This window comes from Pteropus medius, unplaced genomic scaffold (assembly GCF_902729225.1).
Source record: "Pteropus medius unplaced genomic scaffold, Ma_sr-lr_union100, whole genome shotgun sequence".
Lineage (NCBI taxonomy): Eukaryota > Metazoa > Chordata > Mammalia > Chiroptera > Pteropodidae > Pteropus > Pteropus medius.
This window is the reverse complement of record NW_024355521.1, coordinates 1313337-1324876: the sequence shown is the minus strand read 5'-3', so window position 1 is coordinate 1324876 and position 11540 is coordinate 1313337. Positions and strand designations below refer to the sequence as shown.

The 11540-nt window shown below is 48.8% G+C and overlaps 1 protein-coding gene and 1 long non-coding RNA gene across 2 annotated transcripts in view; both read left to right on the top strand.

Moving 5' to 3' along the window:
* The window catches only part of LOC120599609 (uncharacterized), a 9594-nt gene extending 1042 nt beyond the window's left edge, over positions 1 to 8552 (top strand). The window contains exon 2 of the long non-coding RNA XR_005651938.1: positions 7904 to 8552. This is a non-coding gene — a long non-coding RNA (uncharacterized LOC120599609). The remainder of the gene's footprint in view (positions 1 to 7903) is intronic.
* On the top strand, positions 1256 to 4637 carry LOC120599608 (sodium/potassium-transporting ATPase subunit beta-1-interacting protein 1-like). Its single transcript, XM_039858690.1, has 5 exons — positions 1256 to 1355; positions 2649 to 2846; positions 3537 to 3597; positions 4211 to 4292; positions 4431 to 4637. Exons 2-5 carry the CDS (start codon positions 2664 to 2666, stop codon positions 4438 to 4440), a joined length of 336 nt encoding a protein of 111 aa, XP_039714624.1. The 5' UTR covers positions 1256 to 1355; positions 2649 to 2663; the 3' UTR covers positions 4441 to 4637.
* Positions 8553 to 11540: the final 2988 nt, after the last annotated feature.

Here is an 11540-nt window from a genome sequence, read left to right as displayed (position 1 = left end):
AGTGGTGTGAATGCCCCAATCCCAATGTTTCTTCAATCAGCAGAGACAAGGTTGATATTTTTCCTAAAGGACTTCCTAGGGAAAAATCTAAATATTAACCAGATATATCATTTAGTGAGTGCCTACCATGTGCCTGGCACACTGCTGTTTCGTACACCATCAGGTCTTTACTACGGCTCTGCTAGATATAGTGTGCCATCTCCATTTTCCAGATGTGGAAATGAGGTTCAGAAAAGTTAAAAGGCTTCCTAAGATCACAAAGCTAACAAGTGGCAGAGCCAGGACTAGAGCTTCAGATCCGAAGCAGAGGCTCCTGCCACATCACCACGCTGTCTCAGAAAGCCAGTGGGAGGAAAGAGCCTTGTCTTGTTTAGTTTCTCAGGTTGCTTCAGAAAGGCTTAGCTTTTGTCCCATTGTGTTCATCGAAAATGTGGTCTAGAACGGCTACTGTGGCTTGGAGGCCAGTGCCTACGCACCCATTGCAGGAGTGGGTTGTGTCCCTGGCTCCTTTCTCCTGCTTCCTCTTTCCAAGCCCTGGTTCTCGATAGTCTCTGTTAAACTCCTGTTATCAGCTAGGCTCACCTTTGTCCCCTGCTCTTCCTCGGTGACCTATTCACACACCTCTCCTGAGGGAAAAGGCTTTTCAGTGGATTTGCTACATAAATGATTGACACCCACAATAGCAATGACACACAATGTCCTGCTACCACCAGAGTTCACTCCCACTCATTCTAGGGCTTCTCCCCACCTCCCACAGGCTCAGCTCCCAGAAGCCCAGTGAACAGGGTCCTCCAGAGCTTTCTGTCACTTGAAAGAGATAAGAGAACCCTTCTCTCCAGTTCTCGGGAAGCCCAGGCAGCCATGTAAACAGCCCTGTCTGCCAGGCAGTGGCCACTGGTGGAAATAGCCAGCTCCTCTCCAGGTCTTTGCCATGTCTGGTGACCGTTCTCTGTAGAATGGATAGGATTAGCCACCCAAGGACTTGGGTTTGAGTGCTAGGTCCACTTCTTTCTAGCTGTGTGATCTCGGAGAGCAAAGATCCCCTCTAGGCCTTAAATTAGTTACCTCTGAAGAAAGGGTAGTCAGTGCCTTCCCTGCAGAGCTATTGTAAGGACTGGATGGATATAGAAATGATTTGTAAACTAGAAAGTGCTCTGTGAGTGAGGTATTGTCATAATTTCCTCTGCTCCCTTGTCCCTGAGCTCTGTCTCCATGGACATACCCCAAACCCACTCCCTCAGGCCCCGCCCTGACCCCACCTGTGCTTTCCCCAGTATGCAGCCTGGCTGGTGCTCTGGGTTGGCTGGAATGCGTTTATCATCTGCTTCTACCTGGAGGTTGGACAGCTGTCCCAGGTAAGCCTCAGGCCTGGTAGTGCCCGAGGGCAGAGCCTGACCTTTCCCATCCCCCACCCAAGGGTGCCCCATGTGGTGTGGATCTGGGGTATCATCTCTTGAAGAAACCTCCCTTTACACACCCAAATAATCTGTGCCCCCATCCCCCACCCCACATTTTTGTTTCTGGCTTCCTCTGCCCTTTCTCAGACACAAATGATGAAACAGATACGTCTGAAGAGCAATCTGTGTGAAGATGGGCTGGGGTCCCAGTTGATCACAAGTTCAGTAGAAACCAACAGTATGTGGTGACCCAGAAAGCTACTCTTAGGCTCCACGCATGTTCAGTGCAAGGGAGGTGAAAATTCTGTACACTTTGTACTGCTTAGAGCACAGAGATTTGAGTCCACTGCTAATCAATATTTTTCATAAGAGAATGAGATTAGGTAGAGTTTGTTCGAGGGAAAATTGAACAGACCATGTCATGTGGAGAAATATCGAAGAAAGTGGGAATATTTGGCTTGGAAAAGAGCAAACCCAGAGGGCATAGCTTCTATTTTCAGATATGAAGAAGGCAAAATATATGAATGAGGGCAATGGCTTTAGTTTGACTCTACTAGATTCAAATCTCTAACAGTTTCCAGCTGTGTGACCCTGGGCAAGTAACTTACCCTCTCTGAGCTTCAGGTTCCTCAGCTAGTAAGTACAGATAAGAACAATTCCAATTTCCTGTGGTTGCTGAGGGGGATAAATGAAATCACACACCTCAGTGCTTGGCACCTGGTCAGCAGGAAGTGAGTGTTTGTTAGAAGTCTGTATGAGTTAATAGATTGATGAACACACGGATGCACACCATGGATAACAACATCTGATGTAGGCCAGCCTCTTCTCCATTTCAAATGGGGAAACTGAGGACCAAAGAGGTGAGAAGTTTGCCCAGGGTCACACACAAGGACAGCAGTAGAGAGTCTGAATGGGCCATGAAGAGGCCTTTGCTGTGGATTTCACCAATGGCTGGAAAATTGTATTAGGTCACTGTTAGTGTCATTTCCAGCCCTGAAATTCTAGGGCTTCTGTGGGTCAGCCCCTTCCATCGCAGATGGGGGAGCGAGGCATGCATGGTCTTCAAGCGCCGCCTACTGGCCAAAAGTAGATTTGCAGATACAGACTCCCCCAAACCCTTCACAAATCAAGCCAGGGGAGAGGAGGCTGCTACAGCAGTTCAGATGTGAAGAAGGCTTTATATAAAGTCTCCTGGGACTTGGGGAGGATCCCCCCCACCGGGCTCAGTATCCTAGGCCCCTCCGCCTCCAGGACCGGGACTTCATCATGACCTTCAACACATCCCTGCACCGCTCCTGGTGGATGGAGAATGGGCCGGGCTGTCTGGTGACACCTGTCCTGAACTCCCGCCTGGCCCTGGAGGACCATCATGTCATCTCCGTCACTGGTTGCCTGCTTGACTATCCCTACATTGAAGCCCTCAGCAGCGCCTTGCAGATCTTTCTGGCTGTGAGTCCTCCTGTCCCCCCACCTCACAACACTCCCAGAAGTGGTGTCCACAAACCCCTTTGTTTAGCCTTAGTTAAGAAGGGTGGAACCTAGGTCTTCCAGCCTGCCTCTGTTTCCATATCTGTACTTACTTCACTCCTGCCATAGCCTCCATTCAGGGAGTGAGCAGGTTAATGAATAGGATGAGGCATCAGACCGTGAGTCAGTCCTGAGTTTAAATTTCCAATATACCCGTGTGACATTGTGTGACATTGGACAAGTCACTTGCCCTCTCCAAGCTTGTTTCCTTACACACAAAAAGAAATGACAATATCAACCTCAAGGAGTTGTGAGAATACAATAAGATAGTAATAGTTCCCATTTTTAGAAGGGATGGGGCAGCCCTGTCCTAGGCACTTTACACAGGCAAAGTCACATAATCCTCTTTCCTCTTAACAAGCCAGTAAGGTATTACCCAGATCTAACTGGGGAAACTGAGGCTTGGAGAAGTAAAAGAATTACTTATTCAAAGTCAAACTCCCAGAGGGAGACTGGAATAAAGTTTGTTTCACTTTAAGGCCCAGTCATTAACTTGAAGTTGTTATGAGTTTGCCTGCATCTTAGCACACACCGCCCCTCCAGTCAGGGTGGGCAGGGCCAGGAAAGGGGTGGAGGAAGAGCTTCCTTCTTCTTGTTCCCTTCCTCCCCCAGCTGTTTGGCTTCGTGTTCGCCTGCTACGTGAGCAAAGTGTTCCTGGAAGAGGAGGACAGCTGTGAGTGTGCGGTGCCCCGAGGGAAGTGGGGAAGCCTAGCCGCGCGCAGTCCTGCGCCTTCAGCACCCTGGACAGGGGCCTGAGCCGCCTCGGCGGTAGGGAGCCCTGGGTTGGCCCCTCACGGTGGGGAAGAAGAGGCGGCAGGGGTGTGTGGAATTTGCATAGCCTTTCCGTTTGGGGCTGAGGCCTAAACGTCCAGGTGCCCAGTCCACGGCCCTAGTACTGCCTCCTACTCTCCCTTCTTAGGCCCTGCCTTTGGTGGAGGGGCTCGGTGAGGCCTGCCCCTGCCAGGTACAGGTGTTCCCAGAGTCCTTCCCCGACCCCACTCCCCCGCAGGTCTAACCTCCTTACGTGGCTCGAGCCCTGTCACCAAGAGCCCACTCCCTTAAGGATGCCCCACCCTCTAGGCTCTCTATCCTCTTAGGGCCTTGGCCCTCTCCTGGTGGAGAACTTCTCGGAGTCCTGGCCCCCACGGACTCATCCCATCCCTCAGGCCCCACCCCTAAGGCCCTGTATGGGATCTGCACCTCAGATTCTTCCTTTTCAGGGCCCAGTCTCCCATAACGCCCCCAACAGACCCCTCCCTAATTATGTGCCTCTTCACTTTCCGCAGTTGACTTCATTGGTGGCTTTGACTCCTACGGATACCAGGCTCCCCAGAAGACGTCGCATTTACAACTGCAGCCTCTGTACACGTGGGTCATGGCACCTAACAGGGTGGGGTGGGGAGACCAGTGCGTTAGTGTTGGAAAGGAGGGATGGGTAAGGCAGCCGATCTCTCCACATCCTCATTTTTGGGGTCCACTTTCCTAATCTGCCTTTGTTTTCTCCAGGTCGGGGTAGCTTCTTCCTCGCGCCCACCCTGGCGTCACTTGCTTTGTGGCTAGACTGACAGCCGCTGCCATGAGCTCTGACCAGGATGGCAGGCGCGCCCCCTGGCGGCTCGCGGACCGACCGCAGCCTGTGCTGCTTGATCTGGGTCTGCGGTGGACTTGGACTTGGCCCTTCGCAGCCCGGACTTCAGGGGTGGGGCGGGCGGGGTGAGGGAGGGAATCGGGTTTATTTTTTTTTTGACCACAGCTTTAAAAAAAAGCCCAGCTCCCTCTCTTCTCCAGCCTCTCCCTTTTCACCCATCACCCGGCATCCTGTCCACTGTCCAGAGAGTAAAAGCAGGACCGACAGACTCACCCCATCTCACCACACTCATTCACCAGCTCTGGGGAAAGTTACCATGAACTAGGGACAGGAGTCCTGGGTTCTAATTGCAGCTCTATCACTGACTCTCTGTGTGACATCCGGCAAGGCTTTTGCCCTCTCTGGTTCTCAGTTTTCCCACCTCAAATAATTAAAATAATCCCTTAATAAATGAGGCTCTTTCTAGCCTTCTCATTTGGCTCTCAATTCCCTGCGTTAGACTGGGATTACGATTCCTATTTTGCAGATATGGAAACTGAGGCCCGGAGATGTGAAGCAATTTGCTTGAGGCCACACAGCTAGGCTTTTGGTGAAGGCAGGCCTTGAACACAGTGTACTTTCTGTAGTTTCAGCCTCCAAAACCCAGCGTCTGGCCTCTGAATTCCATTTCCAAGCCCCCTTCCAGCTTGGACACTCTAGAATACACCACATTTACACATCATCGCCACCACTTGCCAACACCTCTCTTAAAGCAATATACCCGTTCTCTTGTTGGGAACTAGATGTATGGAGCCCAGAGCCCTGAATTCAACCTGACCCACAGGGAACCCTTCCTAGACTTGGCTTCTGTCTTGGCAAACCTTTCAAGCTTTCTCCAGGAAAGGGGGACCACGACTCAGTCACCACGTTCCCTTCCAGGTCCCTGAAGCTGCTACACCCATGATTCCCCTTCCCCCTCAGCGACTCCACCAACCCCTCATAGCTCCATTTACTTCCCCGGTTGGAAGACCTGTGGTTTCAGAGTGGAAAAGGGCTGGTCAGCACTACCTGGTCACCAGTGCTCACAGATCACTAGTGTTTATGACCACACCAATGTCCAGGAGTTCTAGAGGCAGAATGGGGCTGTGGGTCATGGTAGGTGGTTGGGAGGGCCAGCACCTTTCATTGAGAGCAAACAGAGGTGAGCTCATTCTCCCCACCTCCTTCCACAGATACCCCTGAGCACCCTGTGGACTATGCCCTGGCTGGTGAGTCCAAGAGCAGGAGGACCAGGTGTCAGCTTCCCAGCCTGTGAAACAGGAGTGGCCCTAGGTTAGGAAGGAGGGTGGGAGGCACCAGAGAACTGGAAGGAAGTGCAGACGGTTAGCACAGCTGAGCCTGTTCATGGTGACCACTTTGTTCCATACTCTCCACCCTCCAAACTAGGATTTCCTATTGTCTAAGGCCAAAATATCCTGAGCTGAGACTCTACCCTACCATCCCAACTGCAGTGCTGTGCCAAGAACCAGCCCCAGGGGTTCTCTGGTCACTACAGGCTCTGAGGCCCCAGATGCTCAGCCCAGTTAGCTGACGGGTGCAGGTTAAGAAGGGTGTAGTTCCCTTCAGGCTTTGCTGCTGCCCCACCACTGGATCAACTCCTGCCTCCAGCCCTCCCTTCCCCCACCCTAAGCCAGCTGTCATCTCTCCCCCACTCCCCTAGCCCCCTTTCTACTCAAAAGGGTTTAGCCACTGGTGCTTTGAAGCCTTTTGTTTTTATAAGACAGTTTTTGCAAGGAGACCAAGTTCTCCCTGGGACCTTGCAAAGCAGGGAGTGTTCCCCTGGTTTCTGTGCAGGTGGGTTGATTAAAGCTGGTGTTTTCTTCTCTATCTTCCTGTCCTCCTACCCTGTGAGTCAGCAGTGTCCCTACATGAAGGTGGGCAGGGGCTGGAAGTCCATATCATTGCCGCTATCAAACATTCCTGGGAGCAGTGGCCTGTGCCTCCGACTGGCCGTGTAGCTCTGGGCACGTCGCTCTCCCTCTTTCCTCATCTATAAGATGCAGAGGTGAGACTAAAGCAGTGGGTTCCCAGACCGGCTTCACAATCCCTTGGAGAGCTGTCTATTTATTTTTCTGATTAACTGTGTTTTCAGTTTATGTTTCCAAATATTCTTGGAATCTTGGCTCTGCCTTCTTCCTGACAGTTCAGTTCCTGACTTAAAATGAGCTGGCAGACAGTGCTTTAGACACAAATCCCTGTGCCCCATCTAGGACATCCTGGATTCTTTCTGGTGCTACACCAGAATCGGTATTTTGAATTTTAAAATTTTTTTTACTTTTGTAAACAGGTAATACGTACATGTGGTTCAGAATTTAGAAAGTTCCAGGAGGTCATGTCCTCTTATTTTTTATATCTTTCCAAAGATACTCAATTCTTCTAGAATTATGTAAATATTTATTTTCCCCTTTTTTACACAAATGGCAACATTCTACTCACTCTTCAACTCCTTGTTTTTTCACTTAACTTTGAATCTCAGAAATCTTCACCCAATAATACATGTGGAGCTGCCTCCCGTGCTTCCATGGTGATTTGGTAGAATTAGGGGTTTTGTAGAGGTCCCCAGGTGGTTCTGATGCAGTTAGGGGCTTAGAACCAGAGGTTCTATGTAAGGATACCTCAGGTCCCTTGTGCAAACCTCTATGGACCACTCCTGGCCTTGGAGTCCAGAGGAAAACAAATCACAAACATTGCCTTCAAGGAGCCCACAGGATGGGCAGGCAGAGCGGTGAATACTGATAGCAGGTGTTCGATGCTGAGGACAGTGTAGAGTGAAAGGCAATCGTAAATAGGAGCTCAGGAGAGAGGCGATCTGAGTATTCTGAACAGGCCACAGAATGAACAAAGGTGTGGAGGGAGGAAAACACCTGGTATCTGCAGTTAGACTAGCCGGAGATGAACTGGTTGGAGGAAGCTTCAATGGCAAATGTATTAGTTTCCTCTTGCTCTGGCAAATTACCACAGCTATACTGTCTTAAAACAATACGAAGTAATTATCTTACTGAACTTCAACATGGGTGTCACTGGGCTAGTCAAGATGTTTGGAGGGCTGCATTTCTTTATGGAGGCTCTAGGAGAGAATCCATTTCCTTGCCTTTTCTAGCTTCTAGATGCTGCCCTCATATTTTAGCTGGTGGCCACCCTTCCTCTATCTTCAAAGTCAGGAATGTCATATCTCTCTGATATTTCCTTCATCATCACATTTCTCTCTAACCGCAGCTAGGAAAGGCTCTCTCCACTTTTAAAGACCTGTGTCATTAGACTGGGCCCACCCAAATAATCCAGGAAAGTCTTCCCTTCTCAAAGTCTATAATCACATCTGCAAAGTCCCTTTTGCCATGCAATACATTCATAGGTTCCAGGGATTCGAATGTGGACACCTTTGGGGGCCGTCATTCTGCCTTCCACAGGGAAGGTGTTGTATCCAGGTTACAGCAGCCTTGAATGTCAAAACGGTGCATCGGCTGGATGTGATGACAGTGGGAACCATCAAAGGATTTTGAGCAGAAGCTAGAAAAGAAGCTCAATTAGAGCTGTCCTTTAGAGATAACTTGCAGGGCTGGAAGGATGGGTTGGAGGAGGAAAGCAGAAAGAAGTGTCTAGAAGCTTGGGGTTTCTTACTTTTCTGTGTAAATGTGTATTCTTGGGGGTACATGTGTGACCATGAACTCTATGTGTGTAAATTTGGGAGGGCTAATACTGTAGTGATGAGCATGAAATGCAGGAGTCAGGTGTACCTGGGTCCAAATCCATCACAGACCAACCAAGCTGGTTTTCTCATCAAGCCCAGTGAAGCTCCCCCAGCTCCTGCCATTCTGGGGCCACCTCCCAGCAACCTCTGCACACTGGAATAATCCAGGTGTGACAGACCATCTTTAATAACTGCTCAGTTGCAAAGGTACCCAAGGGTTTCTTTGAACCGATAGAATACGAATTCCCCAAGGTGCACTTGGTAAGCACAATAGTCTACTAGGATTTATAAACATACTACTGTTTTCTTTAAAGTGTTGGAATTGGGTCTTGCATTAGGAATGAGGGAGGGCCCGATGCCAGGGCCTCATTGCCTTGTAAGATTTATTACTCCATAGGCTATTAGCCCAGGGCAGTGTTTCTCAAACTTACAGAGCATAAGAATCCCTTAAAATCCAAATTTCTGAGCCTAACCCAACATTCACTGAAACCAACATCTGGGCGATGACAGGAAACTGTTTTTTTTTTTTTCACAAATGCCCCCAGGTGACCCAGGTGGTTTGGGAACTCCTAGGCCCAGGTAAAGAGGCATGCAAACATTTTTTAAATCTACCCTTAGGCCAGTGTCATGGAGGCCCCACCAAATTACGAATGCCAGCTTCCTCATACCAGAGATAGGCTTTAGTTATGTCCCCCAAGCTCAATTTCATTTGCCACTGACAGTCTTAAAATTTTTTCTAAGGGTTAGACATTTCAAAGGCTTTGATGGACTCTTGAACTTAAACATTGACATACTTCACTACTAAGTTAGTTTAGATAAAGGCAGGACCAAGCTCTGCCTTTATCAGCCTCGGTCACCTAGGAGAGGTGTGGGCAGCTCCAAGTTGCCCCACCAGCACCTGAGCTGGGCTATATATACCTTGTGCTGAGCGTGGGTTCCAGTGATTCAGCAGTTTCACTCTCAGTAGGCCCTGCAATCAGACTAGGCAGGCCCAGGCAGACTGGGGCTGCAGAGAGAGCTCTGTGCTAGGTGTCCAGTATCTAAATTCCACTTCCTCTGGCCCACCCACTGGGACCTGGGGTAACTCCTCCCACCTCTGGCCTTGCTGCCTCCATCAATGAAATGAGAGAGCTGAATTTTGCATGATATTCATGGACTTCTTATCTGCTGACATCCTCAGATAGGGCTTCTCAACCCTAATGTACTTGGGATGCCTTTTTAAAATATGGATTTCTGGGCACCACTCATATACCAGGTTCCAATTCACTGGGACTCAAGCATCTGAATTAATCCTTCAAATATTTATTAAACAACTACTAAGTGTCAGGAATTAGGGATACAACTGAACAAAACAGAAAGTAATCCCTGTTCTTGTGGAGAATATATTTTTGGAGGAGATATAAATAAATAAACCAGCAAAATCTGTGATACATCAGCTAAGTGTCACAGCAAAATAGGAGAGGGAAGGGAGTGCAAGATAGAAATGGATTCCAGTTTTAAATCGGATGTCAGGTCAGTTAGGGAAAGTCTCACCGAGAAGGATTTTTGATAAAAGACTAGAAGAACGTTAGATGCAAAGCAAAGGGAACAGCAAGTGCAAAGGCCCTGAAGTCGGAGCAAGACTGAATATTGGAAGGAAGCAAAGAGGCCAGTGTGGTTTAAAACAAAGAAAGTGGCAGGAGATGAAGTCAGAGAGATGGGGGGAAGCACATCGGACACTGTATTGGCCTTAAAGGGCATAAGGGCTTCAGCTTTTAATCCGAATGAGATGGGAAAACCACTGGAGGAATAGTATACAGAGCTGGGAAGAATCCCTTTGGGTACTATGTGGACATAGACTGTAGGTCAGGAGCTGACAGGGAGACCAAGTTAATACAGGTAAGAGGTGGTTCAGTCAGGATGGCAGCAGTGGAGGAGGTGAGAAATGGCTGGATTTCAATACATTTTAAGGGTAAGACCAACAGAAGTTGCTGGGATTGGATGTAGGATGTAAGTTAAAGAGAACTGAAGAGGACCCCACGTATTTGGCAAGGAAGATGGAGCTGCCCTTGAGATGGGGATGACAGCAGTAGGAGATGGTTTAGGAGCAGATTTCAACATATTGGTTTGGGACATGTTAAGTTAGAGATGCCTTTTAGACTGTCAAGTGGAGATGTCAAGTAGACAGTTGAGAGTTATAGGCTGAAGATAGAAAGTTTGGAATCACTGGTGTTGGGATGGTATTTCAAGTCATGACAATGAAAAAAGTCACCAAGAGGTGAATGTAGACAGGGAAGGGAGAGGCAGAGGGAGAGAGAGACTAGGAAGCTCCAATATCAGAAGCCACACACTGTGATCACTTCCACCTTCCACCACATTCTGCTCATTAGAAGTGAGTCACTAAGTCTGGTCCACACCGAAGTGGTTAACAATTAGTCTCCACCTTTTGAGAGGAGGATTGTCAAAGAATTTGCGGACATACTTTAAAACCCCTACAGGGACTCTGATTACTGATATACTATTTTTAAGAAACCAAACAGGTGCTTAGAAGAAATAGACTGTCAATCTCCTTCCCTCCACCCTTTCCTGTGCCCTGGATTCAAAAGCAAAAACTTGGAGCACTGGGGAAATGAGGATCTGATCTGTTCATTGGCGGAGAGTGTGTGGTGCCTGGGACATAGTAGACACTTGACAAATATTTATGAAAGAAGCCTGCTGGGGGACCTCGTATAATCAGACCCAATAGGTTCATTTCCATGGATATCTGTTGCCACCTCTATATGTCGGTGTTCTGGTGCCAGGGTACAAAGATAGATGTGACTGACTCCCAGTCTTACCAAACCACAGGCCGCATCCGTGACTGTGATCTTGAGGCTCCAAACTCGGGCCTCAACATCTCTGCTGATAAAATGGCGTTGGGGTAAAAAGAGGAATGAAACTAGACTAGCGGCTCTCAACTTTTAAAATGACCGCCCTCATCCAGGTCCCATTTTAGAAAACAGAGCACTGATTAATTATTAATTTGTTTTCCATTTGCCAAGACAGCTGTCCCAGCTCCATGGGGCAGGACTCACCCCATGACTTCCTGGAGATCCCAGCCTAGAACAGAGATTCTTTCATTGGCTAGCAACCTCTCCCCACTTACATATGGGATGGTCTTCTGGCTCTCAGAAATACTGTGAGGGCGCAAAGACCCTATTCTGCCATCAAAGGCTCCCGAATGTCAAACGAAGAATGCAGATCGGTGGGTGATTTGTGAGACAGCAGGGACTCCCCAGCCCCTAGTCCTGTGGCTACTGTGCCAGGCACTGGGCTAGGGAGT